Raw genomic sequence first — 19321 nt, 5'->3', positions numbered from 1 at the left:
CCATCTCCTGAATGTGCTTCTGAAATAGGGAAAGGATCAAAGAGCAGATGGTACTGAGCTAGCTTTGCCAATCCACTGCCACTGGAGGAATTTTGCTGTGCCAGTAAAAATCCTCTGCTCCATCCTCAAACCTGCTTTTCGGCTACTTTGCATGGCCAAGGCAACACAAGAGTATCCAAACCAGGGTCTAGGTACTTCCACGACTTCAGTAGACTTGCTTCAAACACCCCTAGCTGCAGCTAAGGATGCAGAGAAGCCTACAGCAGGCAAAATAGGTGGTTTGTAATGAATGAGGCAGAGCTGTGCAGTAAATTCGTCAGGGATACTGTGGCAAGCCCCAAAAGAGGCAGAGGTCTATTGAAGAGTGAAGATAAAAATAAATGTTGCACAGCTGCTCTCCTCACTTTGCACTAGACAAGGACATTTTTAAGGATAATATTGTTTAGAATAATACATTGTACAGAAGCCTTTGGATTATCCATTATTCCATAACACGCTTCAGAATAGCATCCCTGAGTTGTAGCAAAGGACTGATCACAACCATTTTCCTAAGAAAATCATTAGGAAACCCACTCTATATTTCAAAATCTGAACAAAGTACTTTAACAAACTTCACAGTGAAGCAGGAGCAAGCTGCTGGGTGAGTGGTGACAAGGTGTTTCATAACTGAGGATCTGCAAACCCTTGCTGACAGCAAGATCAGCACAGTGGGACCAGTGTTCAAGAAAAGATATTTTAAGTCTGGCAGAAATTTTATGGCTCTTCTACAACTCGAATCATCACAGAATCGGGTAAGGCAATTTTTATTTCTGAAGGGCAGCATCTGGCCTACTTGGCACACTTATAAATTTCAAATGTGTATTTTTCAAAGCAAAAAGCATAACAAAAGTATATAACTCAAACTGGCAGAACACTGTACTTTGGATGACATTTCGTAGTTAATAACAATTTAACATAGCATAAACTCCACTTCTGTGCTTCAGCCTGATGCAACCTAGAAAAGCGTCGCACACAGTTCAGAATAGAAATGCTAAAAGATCTTTAAAAGCAGCGATACTAGCAGGCTCTGCTGCTCTTACAGGAGCAGCAGCTTCTGCAATGTTATTAGTCACTGGTTTTAGTGTTTGTTATTTATTGTAAATGGAATAAACTCTGAAATCATAAGGGAGTGTGAGGGGTGATGTCTTAGTCACAGCACTGCAAATTTTACTACTACGGTTTTGTCTGTTCCCAAAATAGGAAGACAAAAAGGCTGCACAAACTTTAGAAGACTTGTATCAAATTCACTGCAGTTGGTGGGAGTTTGACTCGCGTTCCCAGTCATGTGAGAAGCCCTCTCTGGGGCTGAACCCAACCCTGCCTTGTGCAGGACTGGCTCCTGCTTCCTTCATCCTTTACGTTTTCCCCTTGGTTTGCATTCGGTGTCACTTACACGTTCTTTTCTGTTCACAAACTGCCCAAACATAATCTGGATATGTGTCAGAGAGCTAAGCTGTGCCTGAGCAACATGACCAAGAGCCAGCAGCTTTGTTTGTTTTCAAGTGCCATGATACTCCTCTACTTATTATATTCTGGAAAAATCTGGGTAACCCCCATACCGTGCCTGGGAACAGTCAGACCCCAGGACGTGTGTGCTTGCTGTGGGCTGGAGGAAAGCCAGACTAGCTAATTCCTTGTTTGCGTCGATGTATTTAAGCTTCTTCCTAACAATGCTTTGACCTGGGTGGAGGTGAGGAGCCATATGGCATCTTCTGCCCCTGACAACAACTGCTGTTAGTCCAATCAATGCATTACCTAGGCGATTTGTTTTGATTCAGATGTGTCACTAACTTGTGGCAAACTTAATTATAATTAAGTTTCATATTAAGAAGGGTCCTAGTATAAGCTGGTTTCATTTTCATATGCCATTTGCATTGTATTTTCTGCCATAATGCCATTAATGCATGAAGCATCCTGGCCAACTACAGCTCAGGGCCATTGCCTTTCCCACTTTCTTACCTGAGCCCAATGTGATTTTGTCTGGTGTGGCACTCCCAAGAGACTGGACAACTACAGCATCAGACATAGAGTCATGCATAATTACAATTAAAAAAAATAGAAATACTGAACAATCATCAACCTCATTTTGCTAAAGCCAGTCTTCAGATCGCCACTTTTTAATTACTTTTTACATTTGTGTTTCAATTATACTGTAAGCTATTTAAAATGGTTACAATGCCTTCCCTTATTTTTGTACAAGATCAAATGCATTGAACAACCAAGCTTAACTGCGGGCTTTGAGAGTCAGAATAAGTCTTGTTTCAGCCATCTGATGTCCTGGGAGATAAACGATGGGTCAGGGAATGGCTCTCGGTTTCAGCAACACTTTCTAAGGTTTTTCTCATGTATATTTTCCGAAAAAGTATATATGAAATAATACCTTTTTATGTCTTCTAGAATTCCTAATTTCTCCAGTTTCCTGTGTTTAATAACAGGATGAAAGAGCTCAGTAGTGCCAAAAACCCCTCCACCAAAACCAGGCATCCTCCACAATGCACTGCAGAAATAAGAGTGACATCCCCTCCTTTTCTCAGTATAGATTTCTGAATCAAATGTTAACGCTAAGCATAATGTAAATTGGTTCATAAAGCTTAGAAAAGAACAAAACAGTATTGAAAGTTATCTAGGGCTATTCTATTTCTCAACTTTACTATGTTAACGTGTTACTTAACAGAAGGCATACAGTTCTGAAAAGCTTACTGCTTAAGAGTATTGAATGGCAAACAAAAATTGTAGATATTGTCAGATCACACATAATCATTGCAGCTACTTTACAAGCTTTTGCTTTTGAATTACAACCTCAGAACTACAGGGAAAAAGATCATAATAACCTAATTACAAATAATGACCAAGTATAGAATCACAGCTTTGATAAAAAATACTTTTAAAATCACAATGATAAACAAATTAGCACACTTTCACTATGCAGTAAATAGCTACAGTTCATTATAAAAAGAACAAAAGAATGTAATTTCTGTAAGTATTTAAGTGTGGTACAAAATACAGGGCAGCAGACAATGGAGACTTAATCCCAAATGAACGCTATTAATACTATAAAAATTCAGCAATTCTGCAAGTTCTCTAAATCCTCTGCCTGGAAATGGAGACAACCAAAATGAGATGCAAATCAGTGCCTTTATCTAATGAATAATGCAAATGAGCGCTCCTCTTATGGCACGACAGTCTGCAGGAATCCTCTCTGCCTCACCTCACATTTCTTGTGGATTTAAGCACCATGTGTCAGAAGAAATTAGAGAATGGAATTGCCAAGAAATGACAAAGTCTTGGAGCCCCAAGTCAGTGCAGACAGTAAGGTACATTAAGATGCACGATAGAGAGAAGGAGAGAGCAGACATCTCATTAAAATGAAAATGTTGCTATTTTTCCTTCACCTAGTTAATGGAGTTGTATGACATTGCAATCTGCAATTATTTGTGTGGCTACTAGTTTGAAACACCCTCTAAAATGGTGCCAAAGTGGGATCTCAAAAACTTTATAAAATCTTTCAGTTTGTGGGGTTGTTTTAACACTGGTGTTATTTTACCTCTCTGATATCAGTTAACTGCATCAGCATTTTTCTCGCAGCATCACAGAGCACACTGCATCTTATCCATTAGTCACAAGCCTCAATGTAGTTTTCCCTTAGCATCTAACATTACCCTTGAAAAATATTCTCAAGTAAACAAACCTGAAGGCATGCAAGCCCTGAAAATTAACTTTTTTCCCTCCCCTGATCGTTATTTTGCCTGAATGTGATTCAGAATCCAGGACAGATTTCCTCTGCTCCATTAAAATCCCTTAGCATGCAGCCCAGCCATGCTGCCACAGCCGTTGTCAAGTCCCTCCTTTTTGTCACTGCATCAGGTCCCCAAACCAGGGATTTGTGAAACTTAATGCTTTTCTGAGAGGTACTCTCTTAAAACACAGAGCAAGTAGACGCAATCTAACAAGGCTTTTGCTCCTTGGACAACTTCTTAGTTATCAGATACTGAGTGGTGAAGGAGCAGCCCAACCATGAAAGGGATCTCCTAAGGATTTGGGATGTCGGCAGGGGCTCCCTCAGCACTGAGATGCACAGGGGATTACGTGGGGGCTACAGGTCTGAGCGTGCAATGCGGCCAGGCTGTGGTTCAGGCAAGCATGTTTTGGAGTGGAAGAATATCACCTCTCACTTGAAAAGGGAAGGTCACCCCGAAGTACTGAATTGTAAAGCTGAGAACGTAACGCAATCACTAAACTTTGGGGTGCTAATCACATATGACACAACCTTAGGGCTGTGTTCCTGTTGTTCACTGAGCTATGTTGTGAACCAGCAGGCAACAAATCAGTGTTTTGATTCAGTAACCCATCAAACAGATAAATCTATGTACTAAGCAAGAGAAGAGATTAGAGATGTCTTACTATATGTCCTTTCAGGAAATGTGGAGAAAAAACCCAACCCCTTTTTCTCACAAGCTGACAGACATCATCACTATTTATAGTCATGTTTCAGTTCATCAGTTGGAGGCACACAGCAGAAGATGCTAAAGCACTACTGACATTGCTACTAAATTAAGAGCTTACAGTTTCTTTCTAATAGTTGAAAGCAAAGCCATTTGCAGTTTGTTGCAAACTTCATGACAGTGCAAAAAAAAAAGTATATTATTTTGGATAGATTTTCTCTCAGCTCAATCCTAATGAATCAAGGGGGAATTACCTGGGTTGCAGGTCTATATGGAATTTGGTGTGAACTCCAGGAAAAATGTGACTTGCAATCAATATAGTATTTTCACCCTCTTAAATTAGAGGGACGTGGATAGGTTCTTTGCTCCTGTTCCTGTTAACAGTTACCATGCCAGGAATAATAGAGTTTAGGTTTCTTATAGCAGGGGCAATGATAACCATACAGAAGAAGCTACTGTTAAAGCAAACTAAGCGGTTGATTTGAAGCAGGGAGACAATTAAAGCACAGCATTTCTGAAAGTGTAATAAAAACGTCACTGCAAATGATGGATTGTTACAAGTCCTTGGCTTCTTCCTAGCACTGCAATAGAATATGGTGTTAAATCAGTTCCAAGAGATTATTAGTGGTATATGTTATTTTCACAAACTCAAGGAATTGAGTGTCGTTTCCTAAATCATCTGCAGGTTAAAATTAGATTTTTTTACAACCTTAGTTCTATGACCTTTATACATACAATTAAAAAAAAAATAATTAAAAAATAGTTGGAACCTGACTCAAACTGAGAAAAGCTAAAAACATTCCACTAGAAGACCAAATCAAATCAGAAAATAGCACTTTTCTATGGTTGCAGATCTGCTCAATGCCTGTGAGGTTCAATGACTGCAGAGTACGAAGTTGAGCCCCACATGCTGTAGAAATGGACCCTGATTTCTCATTAGCTTAAGGCTCTGTAAATTACTTGTAAGGCATGCCTGTATTTTGTTCTGTATTTATTTTCTGTATTGCTTTTCTGCATAAAGCATTAAGAAACCTAGGACAGAAAATTCTAAATTATTAAAACCAACAATAACTGAACCCAACTACCTGGCGTGTGGAGACGTATGAAGTGCAAGGCTTAAGTAGACATATGCCTTGTCAGATACAGTAGAGCTGTAGGCTCAGTTATGTTTATCGGGCCCATACCCTCATGAAGCAGAGAATAACTTCTAACAAAGTCTGTGTGACAATACTGTTGGAATCTCACAAGCATTTCTTAGGTGAATAAAAGCTGATTTCTCCTGCAAATAAATTATCCAAGAATCCTCCAAGATCTGCACAGAAATATGAGGGATCTCTGTTCTCCTTTTCTGAGATGCAGCATTGCTACACGCTTCTCTCCATGCACATGGGTTGCTTAGGGGCTGCAGCACCTCCTGGGACACTCTGGGGATGTGGAGGATCGAAGGGCAGGGTCTGCCACTGAGCCCAGCGTTACCTTGTAGACTGCCATTCCTAGCTCAGACGAGGTGGTTTATCACCCTGTTCTTCAGCAGCAGCAGCCCTTGGCTACAGCTGCACTGCTGATGTTCACATGTATTTCCCAGCAAAACGCTCTGTATCTGATCTCTGGTTAAGAGGGATGTTTTTGAATTCTAAAGGTGTTTCCAATTTATGATTGATTTCATCGCTGTAAAAGTAAACATGTTCTGTTCTTCCTGCAAGGCTTTATACAGCTCATAATTATAAACAAACCAATTACTAATCCAGAGTAAAGGCAGTGACAGCAAAGGCTTGCTCAGCATCGCCCTTACATCTACTTTCTGAGGCCTTGGACGTTGGCTAGGATGACAGCCAAAAAAACTCCAACTGTGCCTGGCTTACGTGACAGGAGTTTAGAAAAGCTCATGTAAGATGGTGTCATTTTAAAAAGTGTTAAAATAGGTCATCACACATGCCATTCATCTCTAATTATTTCGTGAAATATTATTTTTTTTCTTGGTCAGTTCCTGCAAATCTTCTTTTGGGGTATCAGAAGGAACTGGCCTGGCAGGTGGAGGATGCTGACAGTTGCATTAGCATAGGTGCAATGACCTTGAGGATGGGAACTGAAAAAACCCTGAGGTTAAAGTTACATTCAATGGGGCCCTGCTGTTGTCTTATTTTTGTTTGTGATCTTATGCACAATTTTATCATTCCAAACCCATCGCTTACCAGTACGAGGCCCTTGACAAGATACAATCACCAGAATGACATTTACTCCAAATTCTTTGTCAGATTATTATTGATCAGGAGAGTTGAACGTTGCCTGTAAAAAAGCTGTGCCTGCTTTTTCTGCACTCCTGCAATGCATTTACTGCCTTGGAGACTGTCTCTAGAAAAAGCAGCATGATGAGGGAGCCCTCATAAACCAAACTGTGTTTCAGCACATGCTCTTACCTTACTGCCGAACTCCTTAACCTTAAGACTTCAGAAGGATTTCATAAATGTTTCACCTGTACCCATCTGAGGTCCACAACTGAAGTGTTTATGGGTCCGTACCATCTTAAAAGAGAATCTTGTCCAAAAAGGGTTATCAGAAGTGTAAGTCAAAACAAACCTGTTGGCTCTGGTGGCTTCTAAAGCCGCAGAGCTCTTAAGGTGTGACAAGACAGGGATCCAGCCAGGAGGAAGGCAGGCTCTCATGTTCTTTGGAGCAACTCCCTATTTCTCTCTCCACTCTTCCTTTTCTCCACCGTTTTCAAGAACCTTCATTTCAGTGAGGCTTGAGAGAGGAGCTGGCTCCCAGGAGGGGTACAACGACAGCACAAGTGGCAGATGTACAGAAGCCACCTTCTCCACTGTGGCTGCACCATCCCATTCAATGCATGGGCACCACTTCATGTCAACTGAGGACTTACAGAAAAAACTCCTAGAATGAGGGGATACAAATGTGTATATGGCTTCAAAAAAAAAAAGCAACCTCCCTGCAAATTTCAGACATCGATATTTGTCCATTGTTTAATGTTCAAAAATGGCATACTCTCTATTACGGTTAAAATTTCACAAAATGTTATGCTGAAAATACCATCTTTTCTGATTAACAAAAAAAAGGGAACTGTTGAACTCTTGTTCAGAGACTTGCTCTTAAATCTGTAAGATCTGTAGTTCATAAACGATGACGCTTTGCTAATGCTGAATGCCGCAACTGATGATGGTGCAATTATGGAGAAATATGGGAAGATTATTCAATAATAGTCTCCTGTCCTTTTTAATTATTTACAAATAAGCAGCGAGATGCATAATGCTAAAATACTATATTTTAATATGCAACCCCTGATATGTATTCTAACCGGCACTTTCCAGCTAGGAGATCTAAAATATGCTTTTGGTGCATTCTTGCATGTCCCAAAATTACCAAAACTATACCCAAGGAAAAAATGTATCCCATTAACCAAATCCTGTACTGCCACTAGAGACAATCAGCCTTGCACTGCAGCTCACAGACATGAAGTAATCAAAAAACAAGCACAAGTTTAACGACTAAAGTAGATTTTATAACTGAAAAAGGTTGGAAATAAATGAACTTTAGTGAAATTCCTTCTGACAAGAAAAAATTAAAAGATAAAGGCGTACTGTTCATTTTGCTTTTACTTAAGATGGCTTTAAAGTTGCCAGTTGAGAGTTTCAAACTGGTACAGTACAGAGGATAATATGTACTTCTAAGGAAGCAGTATTTGGGCATTATCCATTGCTGTTGGTAGAAGCCCTGTTCACAGGGCAAATTAGTTCCAATGGAAGATTGTATTTTAAGTCCTGTTTATAGAAAGTCAAACACTGAATCTTAGGCATGAAATATACATCATGATTCACCTCTACCTGCTTTTTAGTTATTGAAGGATACCTTTTTTTAAAAAAAAAAATCAAAGCCAGAGCTCCAGGTAACAAAAAAGCTTGCACAGATTTAACCTTCTATTTTCAAAAGTTTCTCTCACTTCTGTTTCAGGAAAAAGAGGACTCTTAGTACAAAGCAAAAATTTACTCCAAAATTTCCTAAGGAAAGCTACAATGCTTGAATCCCTTAAGCCCATTATTTAATGTTCCTGGAAGTCTGAGCAAACTCTTGCAAAGTGAAACACCTTGCTAGGATATTTCCGCAGGCTACCCCTACAGTATTCATACTGCTTGGCAGATCCATATGGTCAAGGAAGCCAAGAGGCATGTCAGAGTCTGGAAGGCTACGATAAAAATAGATGAGAAAAATAGCACATGTAGAAAGAGTTGTTTTAGCAGTCAGAAAATTACATTGTGTACTTTTTTCTGTAGCTATGCACATTGTTGTCTTTAAAAGATGAGGGCTCTTGTGTAGTTGTCTGCTATTTCTTTATTTTTAATCTTCCCCACTCCCCCTCCCCGTCATTTGTAAATGTCACCCACAAGCAGCTCTGTTCCTCATTTTCACTGGAGGAAAGCACCTTATGAGCAGGTGGAGATGGTAAAAATCAAATTGGTGAGTTAAAATGATGGCTTCTGACAGTTTTACAGAAAAAAAATCTAAAATGCACCAGGATACTGGAAAGACACAGTATGTGCATGTAAGAAAATGCTCCTTTCATCATAATGGTGTCCTCTTTAAAAGGTTTTACAACTACTTAGCTATAAAAATTCTCTCTGGGCTGAAGCCTGACATAAAATATCTCTGGTACAGTACAAGTTCTTGCTTGCGATAAATATAATTAAAATTCATTTGCGCCCTTTTCTTTCCTCTCCTTTTTTATTCCTAAATTCCATATAAACAATCTGCCTAAAGAATTAGAAGATAAGAAATAAAACCATTTTACAGAAAATACGATACAGCAAACATCAAAGCTACATGAAATCACTTACGTGCACCGCCAAGCCAGCTCAATCCCAAGGATTTTCATATCCCTAGCTATATTTGTACTTGCAGATCAACATGGTGTCACTGCAAGTGACCTGTGAAAACATAAACCTCCACACCTAAACTGTGTAACAACAGCCATTGTTTCTACAGTAAATCTGGTAGAGAATTACTTCCTACTTTTCAGCTAGTGAGATTAGCATCCCAGGGTACACAGGGACGTCAGTCAATGACCTTAATAGTATCTGGGATTATTTTAGACTTTTCAGATCGAGCTAGTACTTGTGGACCTTGAAGAAGTCAAGAAATATTTGGTTTAACAGGTCTCTTACCCAGTTTTAGCTACTCCTAAATAGGTGTGTGTGGGTTTTTTACGTATCAGAAATTGCAGCTTTGGCAAAACAGTATCAGTATTAAAAAAAAAAAGCTGCAGTGATACTGATATTAAAATTCAGCAGCTCCCACAAATTTAGCCCTTTCTAAACTCTGTGGATAAAAACAAATGACAGGTTTTCATCCTTGCATAAAGTGATGGTTAATTCCCATACTTTGTCAACAGGGACTGCTAATGCCTGTCTGATTTCTCCCTGCCCCTGCTCCACAGCACAGAGCAGAGGGATGAGAGCACCTGACTATGGTCACATTGATCCGTTTAGTTTTTCTTGAATGCTCTGGCAGAATACTGTGGGCTTGAATGTTTGCATGGGGCAACTTGGGCTGTGTATAAGACTAGCTGCTCTATAAGTAATGTAAGTGTTTAAATGTTAAAATTGTTATTTGGGAGTCAACTTCTTGACTTCTGCCTTCTCCATGGACTCCAGGGGAGCCTGCTAACCAGAACGGTTGTCCTGATGTGCACAGGGTTTGCAGAACTCTTGGCTGAATTCACTTGGCTTTGTTTCAACTAAGATGCTTACAAATGGTAATTGAAATATATGGAAGTGCCTCAGGAACCTGTATTTGGTTTCCAGTGATTCTTAGCTGTTACAAAGTACAAGCCCTGCAAGAAAGAAGCACAAAACTCTGGGGTTGAGACATACAGGTACTAAATGAAGAAGGAAAAATGTTTGTCCAGATAACTTGGACAAACCTCAGCAGCCTAAAAGTAGCTCTGTTCAGTTCTGCCAAGGAAATCCAAAATCTGCACTCTCAGACTTGTCCATCACAGCAGGAGGAAATATAATATCACACTCCTTGTACAGGAGACAGCAACCTGAAAAGCCTAACACTGCACAGCTTACTCGGGACCATGGGGAATCACGCCCCTGACCAAAATGTGCGAAAGCAAACCGGCTGCTCCCTGTGAAGGAGGTGATACTGCACCATTGCTCTTCCAGGCTGACTGCATGATGCCAGCAAGTTAGAAAGCAAAGGTCACGCTGCTGAAAGGTGGACTTACTCGTCCCCTGGAAAAAAAATAAATCTCAATTCAGAGTTTCTAGCTGAGCAGGAGTGGAGTCACCTGCTGCCATGGGACGTCAGCCCAGGAGGCTTGGGGGGATGTGCTGTCCTACCCCAAACAAGAAGCACATCAGGATGCTGCTTTACTGCATTGTCCCTCTGTACTCCAGCAAGTCCTGTTAGGAGAGTCCCTGCAGTGAGCCACAGGCTCAAGATCACCTCTGCTTCACCAGAAGAGGTACAAATTACAATATGTTGCTAGTAAAGATTTTATTTATAAAGTAGTATTGTTTTATTGCAGAAGGTGGCACTAAAGGTGCTGCTGAGGGGACATTTCTGGTCCAGCTGCACTAACAGTAAGCCATTCAGATTCCCCTGTGGGTGTCAGAATATCCATTTTACAGTGGAAGCCATTTATTTCTTTATAAAATTGCTGTTGTAGTTTCCACACCTACACAACACCAAACGCCCAAGTTCCCGCAGAGTACTTGGGCAGCTCCCCCAGATACCCACCTCAGTCAGTGGGGGAAGGTGCTTTGGGGGGGGTGAGGTGCTGAGGACAGCAGGAGGGACACCAGCTCAGATATCTGCAAGATCCTCATCTGCAAAGCCAAAATCACCCTCAGCAAGAGGGTGGGGATGCAGCGGGGCACCAGGACAGTGCAGCAGCAGTGGGCAGTGCAGGGATGCTGTGAGCCATCTCGCCTCTACCAGCACAAACCTCCCAGCCAGCGGCAACCACCGTGCTGTCCCTCCAGGAATTCCCTGCTTGAAATTGTTTATGGACAGGAGAAAAGTGTTCAAGAAACAAGTTCTCCCCAGTAATAAAAACAAAAAAACTCAAACCAAACCAACAAACAAAATCAATCTGAAATTAAAATAAGGCCATCAATAACCCATCAGTAAAAGGGATATCTTCACAACTGTGTTTTGTTCAAATATGTGCACTGCATGGCTCTTAACAGGTGACAGAAGCTCTAAAAAAAATTTCTGTTACTGCTGAAATTTCACATGGCATGTTATAATTCCTTGCTTTCCAAGATCAAGTATTATTATAATAATCATTTATTGATCATTGTGTTAGCTACAAATGTCTAATATTTCCAGCTAACTTCAGGGGAAAAAACAAAATAGGAGAGCAAATACCAAATGGAATAAAGGCAGTGTTAAAAGCAGCAGTTAAGCAGTTTCTATGAAGTGTATTTATACAAAACACATCTTGTTAACAGGATGCACTTTCCTGCATAGCAGTGATATGTGCCTTAAAGCTCTGCAGCTGAAAAAAACAGAAGACCTTGACTTTGTTTATTCCCAAATATTTTTAACAACTTAAGTATTTTGTGGGCGTGCTTTTGCTTTGTTTAAAGTTTGGAAACATTCCAGTACCCAAAGTGTCACTGAGGAGAAAAAATGCTCAACTGGATGGAGTTTTGTTAGTGATTTACTGAGGTATCTTGATGTGTGATAATGAATAAAATGCAAATTTGTTTAACCGGCAATGTTCAGTTTCGATTTATGAGAAATTATTAATTTTGAGACTGCATCCAGTTGGAAGAAAAGACATTTTACCAAACCATTATTTTTTAATTCCTGCGATCATTAAGTATATCCATTTTTTTTCTCTTTTAAGAAACCAAGAAATCCCTTCCCAAGAGCTCTGAGGAACAAGGTGCCTTTGAAGTGTCCGCGGGCTGCTACCAAGACACAGGTAGGCTGTTGCCTCTGTGCTGAGCAGCGAGAGGGAGCCAGGGGGGCACGGCAGGAGCAGAGGCCATGGTGTGTGCTCCTCGCTTTCCTGTCCTGCCAGCTGCTCTGTTCTGGGGCTGGAACACAAGGACCGAAGTGGGGCTTTGCTGGGAACAGCCATGTCAGTGGGGTGGTGGTGTCCTGCCCGACTCGGGGCAGAGCAGAAGGGGTGGGGAGGCTGTAGCTCACCATACAGGTCTTGAGGTACTAAAAATGAAATGAAATACCCATAACTTAAGAGGAAAAGTTTGCTCCCTGAAGGATAAGATTTTTTCCAACAATGACAAAGCAACACTTGTATTAATTTAAAGTGCTCAAAAGAGTTCAAATTAGATGGATGTACTGTAAATAATGTCTGCAATAACTTGCAGTTGTACATTCTTTGAAAGTGTACAACTATGAAAATCCACATTAAACAAGACAGTAACAGTACCCTCATCTTTAACTCCCTGCTTCCATTCTACCCCACGCTACCTAATAAGATTGCAGAAATTGAACTGAAATGAAGGATTGTATGTCCTTATTCAGTCCATAAAAGAAAAAAAAGCTTTTTTCTTATCGGCATCCCTGAACAGTATTGTTCAACACTGTTTTAAAATGTCTTACCCAAGAATGCATGTATGCATGCCAAAAAGCTTCTGAAAATACATTTTTATTTCACATTTTGATTTATATGTTACTCAGAAGAGTATCTGTTCATTTAATTATTTCAGAAAACATAATAATGATATCACTAACTACACTACGGGGTATTTTCCCTTTTTTAAAGAATATAAGCCTACTTGTAATTAAAGGAATGCTATATTAATGATGCAGAAATTCTCAGAGGGAAAAATTTAATGTCCACCTCATAATATTATGCCAGAATTACATGCACAGAAGACTTTTTAATAGTCTTTGTTTCTTAATTTAGTTTTGATTGGCTATGAAATACAGAGTAGCACTCAAGGCCTCAAATTTCTACAGTCATCAGCATTTCTGCTCTATAAATTGTACAAACACACAGGACTTCTGTCTGTAGGCTTCTTTTCAAGCTTCTGTGTAAGGTATGAAGAAAGTTAGCTGCAGGCAATGATAATTGCCAATAATTTCATCATTTATTAGCCGCTGGGATGTGGGATAAGTGTTATGGTAGCTAGGTCTAAACGTAAGCAGAAAATTGTATTTTTATGTTGCCATTTCAGCCATAAACACAGGTTGGTAACATTAATTCGCCTCCAGTTTGCAAATTATAGCAATAGCCACTAGGAGTCCCCTGGTTAAGTTCGTGATGAATTTGCACACTAATCCTGGCTGTGGGTTGAATGCAAACCCCATGCTAAAGGCTGGATTTCAGCACAGGAGCAGGTGTGGTTCTGGGGAGAAGGGACCCCTGAGCCATCAGCAGCATCGTGGGGGCTCCCAATGCTCGTACCGGGGGCACTGCTGGCAAACCTTTTAGAAATAAAGAAGTTGAAAGACACCTATGCACTGTTCCTGTAGGGCAAAAGATGGTGAGTGATCGTCATGAAAAGTCAGATTTGCTTCTAAGTTGACAGAATTCTGTGAAATTGTAACAAGCACTTACAAAGAAGGAAGTAGGAGATTTCACCATTAGTTACTCCTACGGATTTAAAGCAGATTTGTTTAGTAAACTGAAATGCTGCAGGCCACAAGAACTAGCATCCCCAGGTACTTTAAAATTTGCTTCCAGTATCTCTGCAAAGTGAGTCCTGCAGTTCTGAAAATGTGAAGTAGCTTCTTTCTCTTCTCTATTCTTTCCCTTCCCTCTCCTCTCAGGCCAACTAAGTGTAAGTGTATGATGCCAGACACACTCTTACTAATGCCAAATCCTCAAAGTTCATGAATTACCCACAGGAATGGTCCCGCTGGCTCAAATGCCGTGACCATCCAGTCCAACTGATAAAGGACAGCCAAATTTCCTCGAAGGAATGCCACAGAAAGCAGACGTGCATTGTCTGCCAGCATGCAGACCTGACTCTAAGCAGCCAGAGATTGCTTTAAATTGTACGGGTAAGCCAGAGGTGACCTGTCAACCCTGTCTACAGGGGGCTGGTTATCCTGCAGGCAGGAAGAGTACTACCTCTTGGGGAAGGATGCTGTCACGTCCTCCTTACAGGCACAAGCAATTCCACAGCCAGAAATGGTGACCATTCACTGCTCTAAGCCATTCATTTGTTTATATCTTTCTTTGATGCGTCTCTCCTCTTGAGCAAAATCCTTTCGAAGATCTAAAAATCCTGAGCACCTTAAAAACGTAGGGGATTTTAAACAAATATTAATCTGGAAGGCTATTTATTTAGCTTCTGCTTTCTGAGCTTCAGATTAATTTTCAAACCTTTCTCTGCAACCAGAAGGACTAAGAATATAAAGATGATGTTTTAGATGAAAGCTGATACTCTCACAAAACTATAAGACTCCAGGGTTTGAGGATTCAGAATAATCTCACAAGTTGTCAACATTGAATGTCACCAGAAACTCTAATGCTATTCTCAGAATAGACTGCATAAAATCCATTGTGGGACAGTTGTGCTGGTGCATGTTCCCGGTAATACCTACGGGTGCTGTCCTGCAGGGAAAACCCAAAGGTACTTACAAGTGGTGAGCTGCCATGTGCTGAGTTTCGCTACCAACAAGAGGACCATTGCATTTTGCAACAAATCTGTTGTGTCACGAGGATGGAGCCAGGCTCTTCTCGGTGACAAACAATGATAGGACAAGAGGTAATGGACACAAGCTGGAACACAGGAGGTTCCACTTCAATTGGAGAAGAAACTTCTTCTCAGTGAGGGTAACAGAGCACTGGACCAGGCTGCCCAGAGAGGTTGTGGAGTCTCCTTCTCTGCAGACATTCAAAACCCGCCTGGACGCCTTCCTGTGTAACCTCATCTGGGTGTTCCTGCTCCGGCAGGGGGATTGGACTGGATGAGCTTTTGAGGTCCCTTCCAATCCCTAACGTTCTGTGATTCTGTGAAATCTGCATGTGCAAAACCTCGGTATTCGGTCTGCCAACAAGCTCACAGAGTTTCATAATGGACTCGTAAGAACATTTAATTCCATGGGTAATATGCAGAAATAAGTAGGAGGCAAATTTTACCATTAACTGACCATTTCCTCTGTATTGTATGCTTGCATGCATTGCAATGCATGATTGCACTGTGTTATTGCAGATTATTATCATCTCCCTCTCACAGACTGCCTTAGATTTTACCATAATTACCATACCCAGCAGGACTTGGGTTAACCTCTCGGTCTGGTTGTATTTCAGGGATATAATCTGTACTACACTGATAGCTGACACTGACTCAACAGCTAGCACCTTAGTTCCTGTAGTCTGTGGTGAACAGAAACTTAGTAAGCCTGATTAGAGAACTGATATGGAAATGAAACAGGAGGCTACTTCAACCTCCTCCTCTTTCTGCAGAAGCAGGCTCGGCTCTTTGGTACCCTTGCTTATTGTCAGGGTATCTGAAAGGATCCCAGTCTCCAAGGAATCACCAGAAGACAGTTGAGCGTTAACTTGATTTCAATAACTACACACTGGTACACAGGTCTAGCATGCAAATATCCAATACTTGCAACAGTAACTCAAGGATTTGTATAAGTGAATTTTGCACTTCACTGTGCTGAAAGAAACCTTTGTATCTGTCATTTCAAATTCAGGACTTTTTAGTGCAAGGACATGCCTAACAGGAACGCACTCTTTTCCACCGCCCACCTTCTCCAAGTATGACAGTGCTATCTTCTTAACTCACTTTCCAAAACTAAAAATAAACACAAAAATTAAAAGATCTCCTCATTGGGAAGTACCAAAGGCTTAGCCCTACAAATATCTAAAAACTCGTTTTGAAGGAAGGAAATGCATAATTTCTACATGCAGCTATAATACAGACATGAAGCATTTTTAGGGATTAAGAGTGCTCTGCTTCTGTGCAGTACCTCAGGAATGTCATATATTTCTGTCATTTTCCTAGTGTTTCAAGTACATCAATCTATTACCAATGCATACATGAATATAGTGTATGTGCACAATATACATCTATATTGAAAGCAAATACAACAGTTCATCATGTAGGAGTCAGTCACATTGCTAAATACACTCCGCCATTGTGTGTGGTCTCTGTCCCTCTCTACAGTTCTTCCTCTTTCTCTATTCCTTGTGTTGGGATTCTGGTGACCTGCTGCATCTCAAGGGCTTAAGCAGCAAGTGAGCTACACCCGTCACCTCAGGTGACTCCTGAGCAAACTTTCATCCCTGATCACAGCATCAAGGACTTTGCTGAGTCAAACATTTTCAGGAGTTCTGGCACCATTTTTAATACTTAGATTTAATCAAAATGTCTTAATTTTTTTCCTTTAAAATCATTATTCTAACTAGAGAGAGGACTGACAACCAAGGCATTCAGAAACTTGAAAAATTACTTAAGACCAGAACTGCTGCAATGTTTACCTTCACTAAAAGGCAGAAACAAGTTTTGTTGGGCAGTTTCTTTTGCATTAAAAGAACAACTTTTCTTATTCACTTACATGATGAGTTGCTAAACATCACTGATTCTGGGCTAAATCACAAGTATTACTATTCTGAGGGAGAAAACACATTTCAAGATAAAGATCATATTACACGGGGCACGTTGCTTTTATTTGTTTTTAAACAGTGGCTGCTTGAAACTGCTCGGAGGTTTAGAGTGTCAAAGCCACATCAGCAGAGATGGATTAGTGGGCAGAGAGCAAGTGGTGCAGTCAGAGGTTCACAGTTAATGTAATTTATTCACGTAGCTCCACAATTTATCACGTGGCTATTACCATAATGTACGTGGGAAGCAGCTGCATCCATGCACATAATGCCCTAAATGTATGTGTGGTTGGACCTGAACTCCTTACAGAACAGTAGTGGTTGAAAATGATACCATAAGGCATTTAAAAGCAAATTTCCTTCCTGTGGGGATGCTGTCGCACAGCAATGATGATTCATACACAGGCAAGTATCTTGCAGACTCTTCTCAGTTACGATAACTTCACTTACAAAAACTGATTGGTTTTTTCAAATCTAAATTATTGGTAGGTAAAGTGATGTACATTTCCAGTGCTTTATTCATAGATGTATGTACATATGCTCTGTAGCTCAAACTCACATTTTCAAGAAATACTGTATTTTCCGCTCAATATTTAACAGAAATTTTCAGTGACAAAGAAAATTAATTCTCCATGTTTGTGAGGAGAAACAAGTTAACCCATAAGTTGAACACTTCCTTTAACTCATATAACCTCTTACAGCATGATCTATCAAACACTTAGGAGTGGCATAGCTGTAAAACATATGTATTTAATGTCTGCCTGGTTTTTCATACCTTATTGACCAAGCCCAGCACTTCCAAAATTAGTCTCTAATTTTAGGAGCATCTAAATTAAGGAGCTTGACTTCAGTCTCTCTTAGTTGGCCTGAATGCCTACAGTTTCAGTTAAAGAAGAAAGCCGTCAGTAGTTGGTAGAGTTGGCCCCCACCTGAGGGTGTTTCTTGCTGCCCTGTCCAAACAGGCAGGTGTGTATACCTGCTGTGTGGGGTAGCAAGGCTCCAAAGATGCTGCCCGAAAAACTCCACCAGCCCAGCTCCTACCACCACTTTTTAAGCTTCTGCAGTTTGAGTTTCTAACAACTATCTCATGTTTGGAAATGATGCTGGATTATACCATGCTATGATGCTTTCAGGTGACCATTCTGGAACCAGTTCACTCAAGTCTTTTGTGATCCAGGCAAATGTACCCCAGTTAGGTGTTAGCGTGCTAGGAGTTTTATGCTGCTTTCGTTTAAGTGATTAAAAGCTGATCTAGAGAAACACTGAACTAAAACAAAGTCAAGCTATGGCCCCATAAGCGGAACATCTTGTTCCCCGGCTTAATGTACTCCTCAGTGTTTTGTTCAGCAGAACCTTTCAAGTTCTGAATATGAGGCAGCTTTTCCTGGATACTTATACATGTGCTATAGGGCTTCTCTTTTGAAGCCATCTACCACAAACATATATCCACTAATCAAGCAAAATGAAAAGCTTGTCTTACCATTGCACAGAAAGTCTCAGGAGGATCTCCACACGTTATGTCCGGGGGATCCAGAGTCACTTTGACGTATTTGATCATGTCTCTAGCTTCTGGCTGGCAGGCCATGTAATCCCATATTTTTCCTTCTTCTGTGTAAATCTGCGTCTTACACACATCATAGTGTCCCCACACGGAAGGGTAGTGCTGCATCACAGAGGATACGGTAACCCAGAGGGCGTGAAGTGACAGGAATCTTGACAAATACATTTCTAAATCCTTTTATGTCACCTTTGTAAGGATGCTCAGTACTGATGTGCAATCTATAGATTATACATATATATACATAAGCATGTATATTTTTTATAAAATAGGTTCCAACTCAAACGTGAAGCATCAGGATAGGGTGTTTGTTTCACTTAGTTGAAGACTTTGGTAGAAGTCATCCAGACCCCGATGACAGCCTTTCACAGCAACGCAGCACTTGTCCTTTGTCTTATAATTTATCTGTCAAGGCTTCTTGTAAAAGATGTCCAATAGCAGATAATAATTTGTGAAGTTGTGGGTCTCCAGCTACACTGTCAATAACCCTGAGTGATCCTCCGTGTTCAGGGCTTGCAGGGGATGCCCAGATGCACTGATAAGTCAGTATCCGAAGCAAAAGGATGAGTGTCTACAGGCTGGTGTCTGTTTCCCATCAATCATTCTTTTCCTCTGGCACCAGCACCCTTTTAGAAACAATAAGAGCTAGAGTTATTGTCCAAGAATCAATGCATTACAAAATATATGATATGTTGACATTTTGGAGGTTTGATGCAATATAAA

General features: G+C 40.6%; 1 protein-coding gene across 1 annotated transcript in view; it reads right to left on the bottom strand.

Moving 5' to 3' along the window:
* LOC104544912 (netrin-G1-like) overlaps positions 1 to 18766 on the bottom strand; it is a 126254-nt gene extending 107488 nt beyond the window's left edge. The window contains exon 1 of the mRNA XM_010189917.1: positions 18521 to 18766. Coding sequence (XP_010188219.1) covers positions 18521 to 18766 — 246 coding nt within the window. The remainder of the gene's footprint in view (positions 1 to 18520) is intronic.
* Between the last annotated feature and the right edge of the window lie 555 nt (positions 18767 to 19321).

Source organism: Mesitornis unicolor, unplaced genomic scaffold, assembly GCF_000695765.1.
Source record: "Mesitornis unicolor isolate BGI_N332 unplaced genomic scaffold, ASM69576v1 scaffold4248, whole genome shotgun sequence".
Lineage (NCBI taxonomy): Eukaryota > Metazoa > Chordata > Aves > Mesitornithiformes > Mesitornithidae > Mesitornis > Mesitornis unicolor.
The sequence above is the reverse complement of the archived record's forward strand: the minus strand, read 5'-3'. Positions and strand labels throughout refer to the sequence as shown.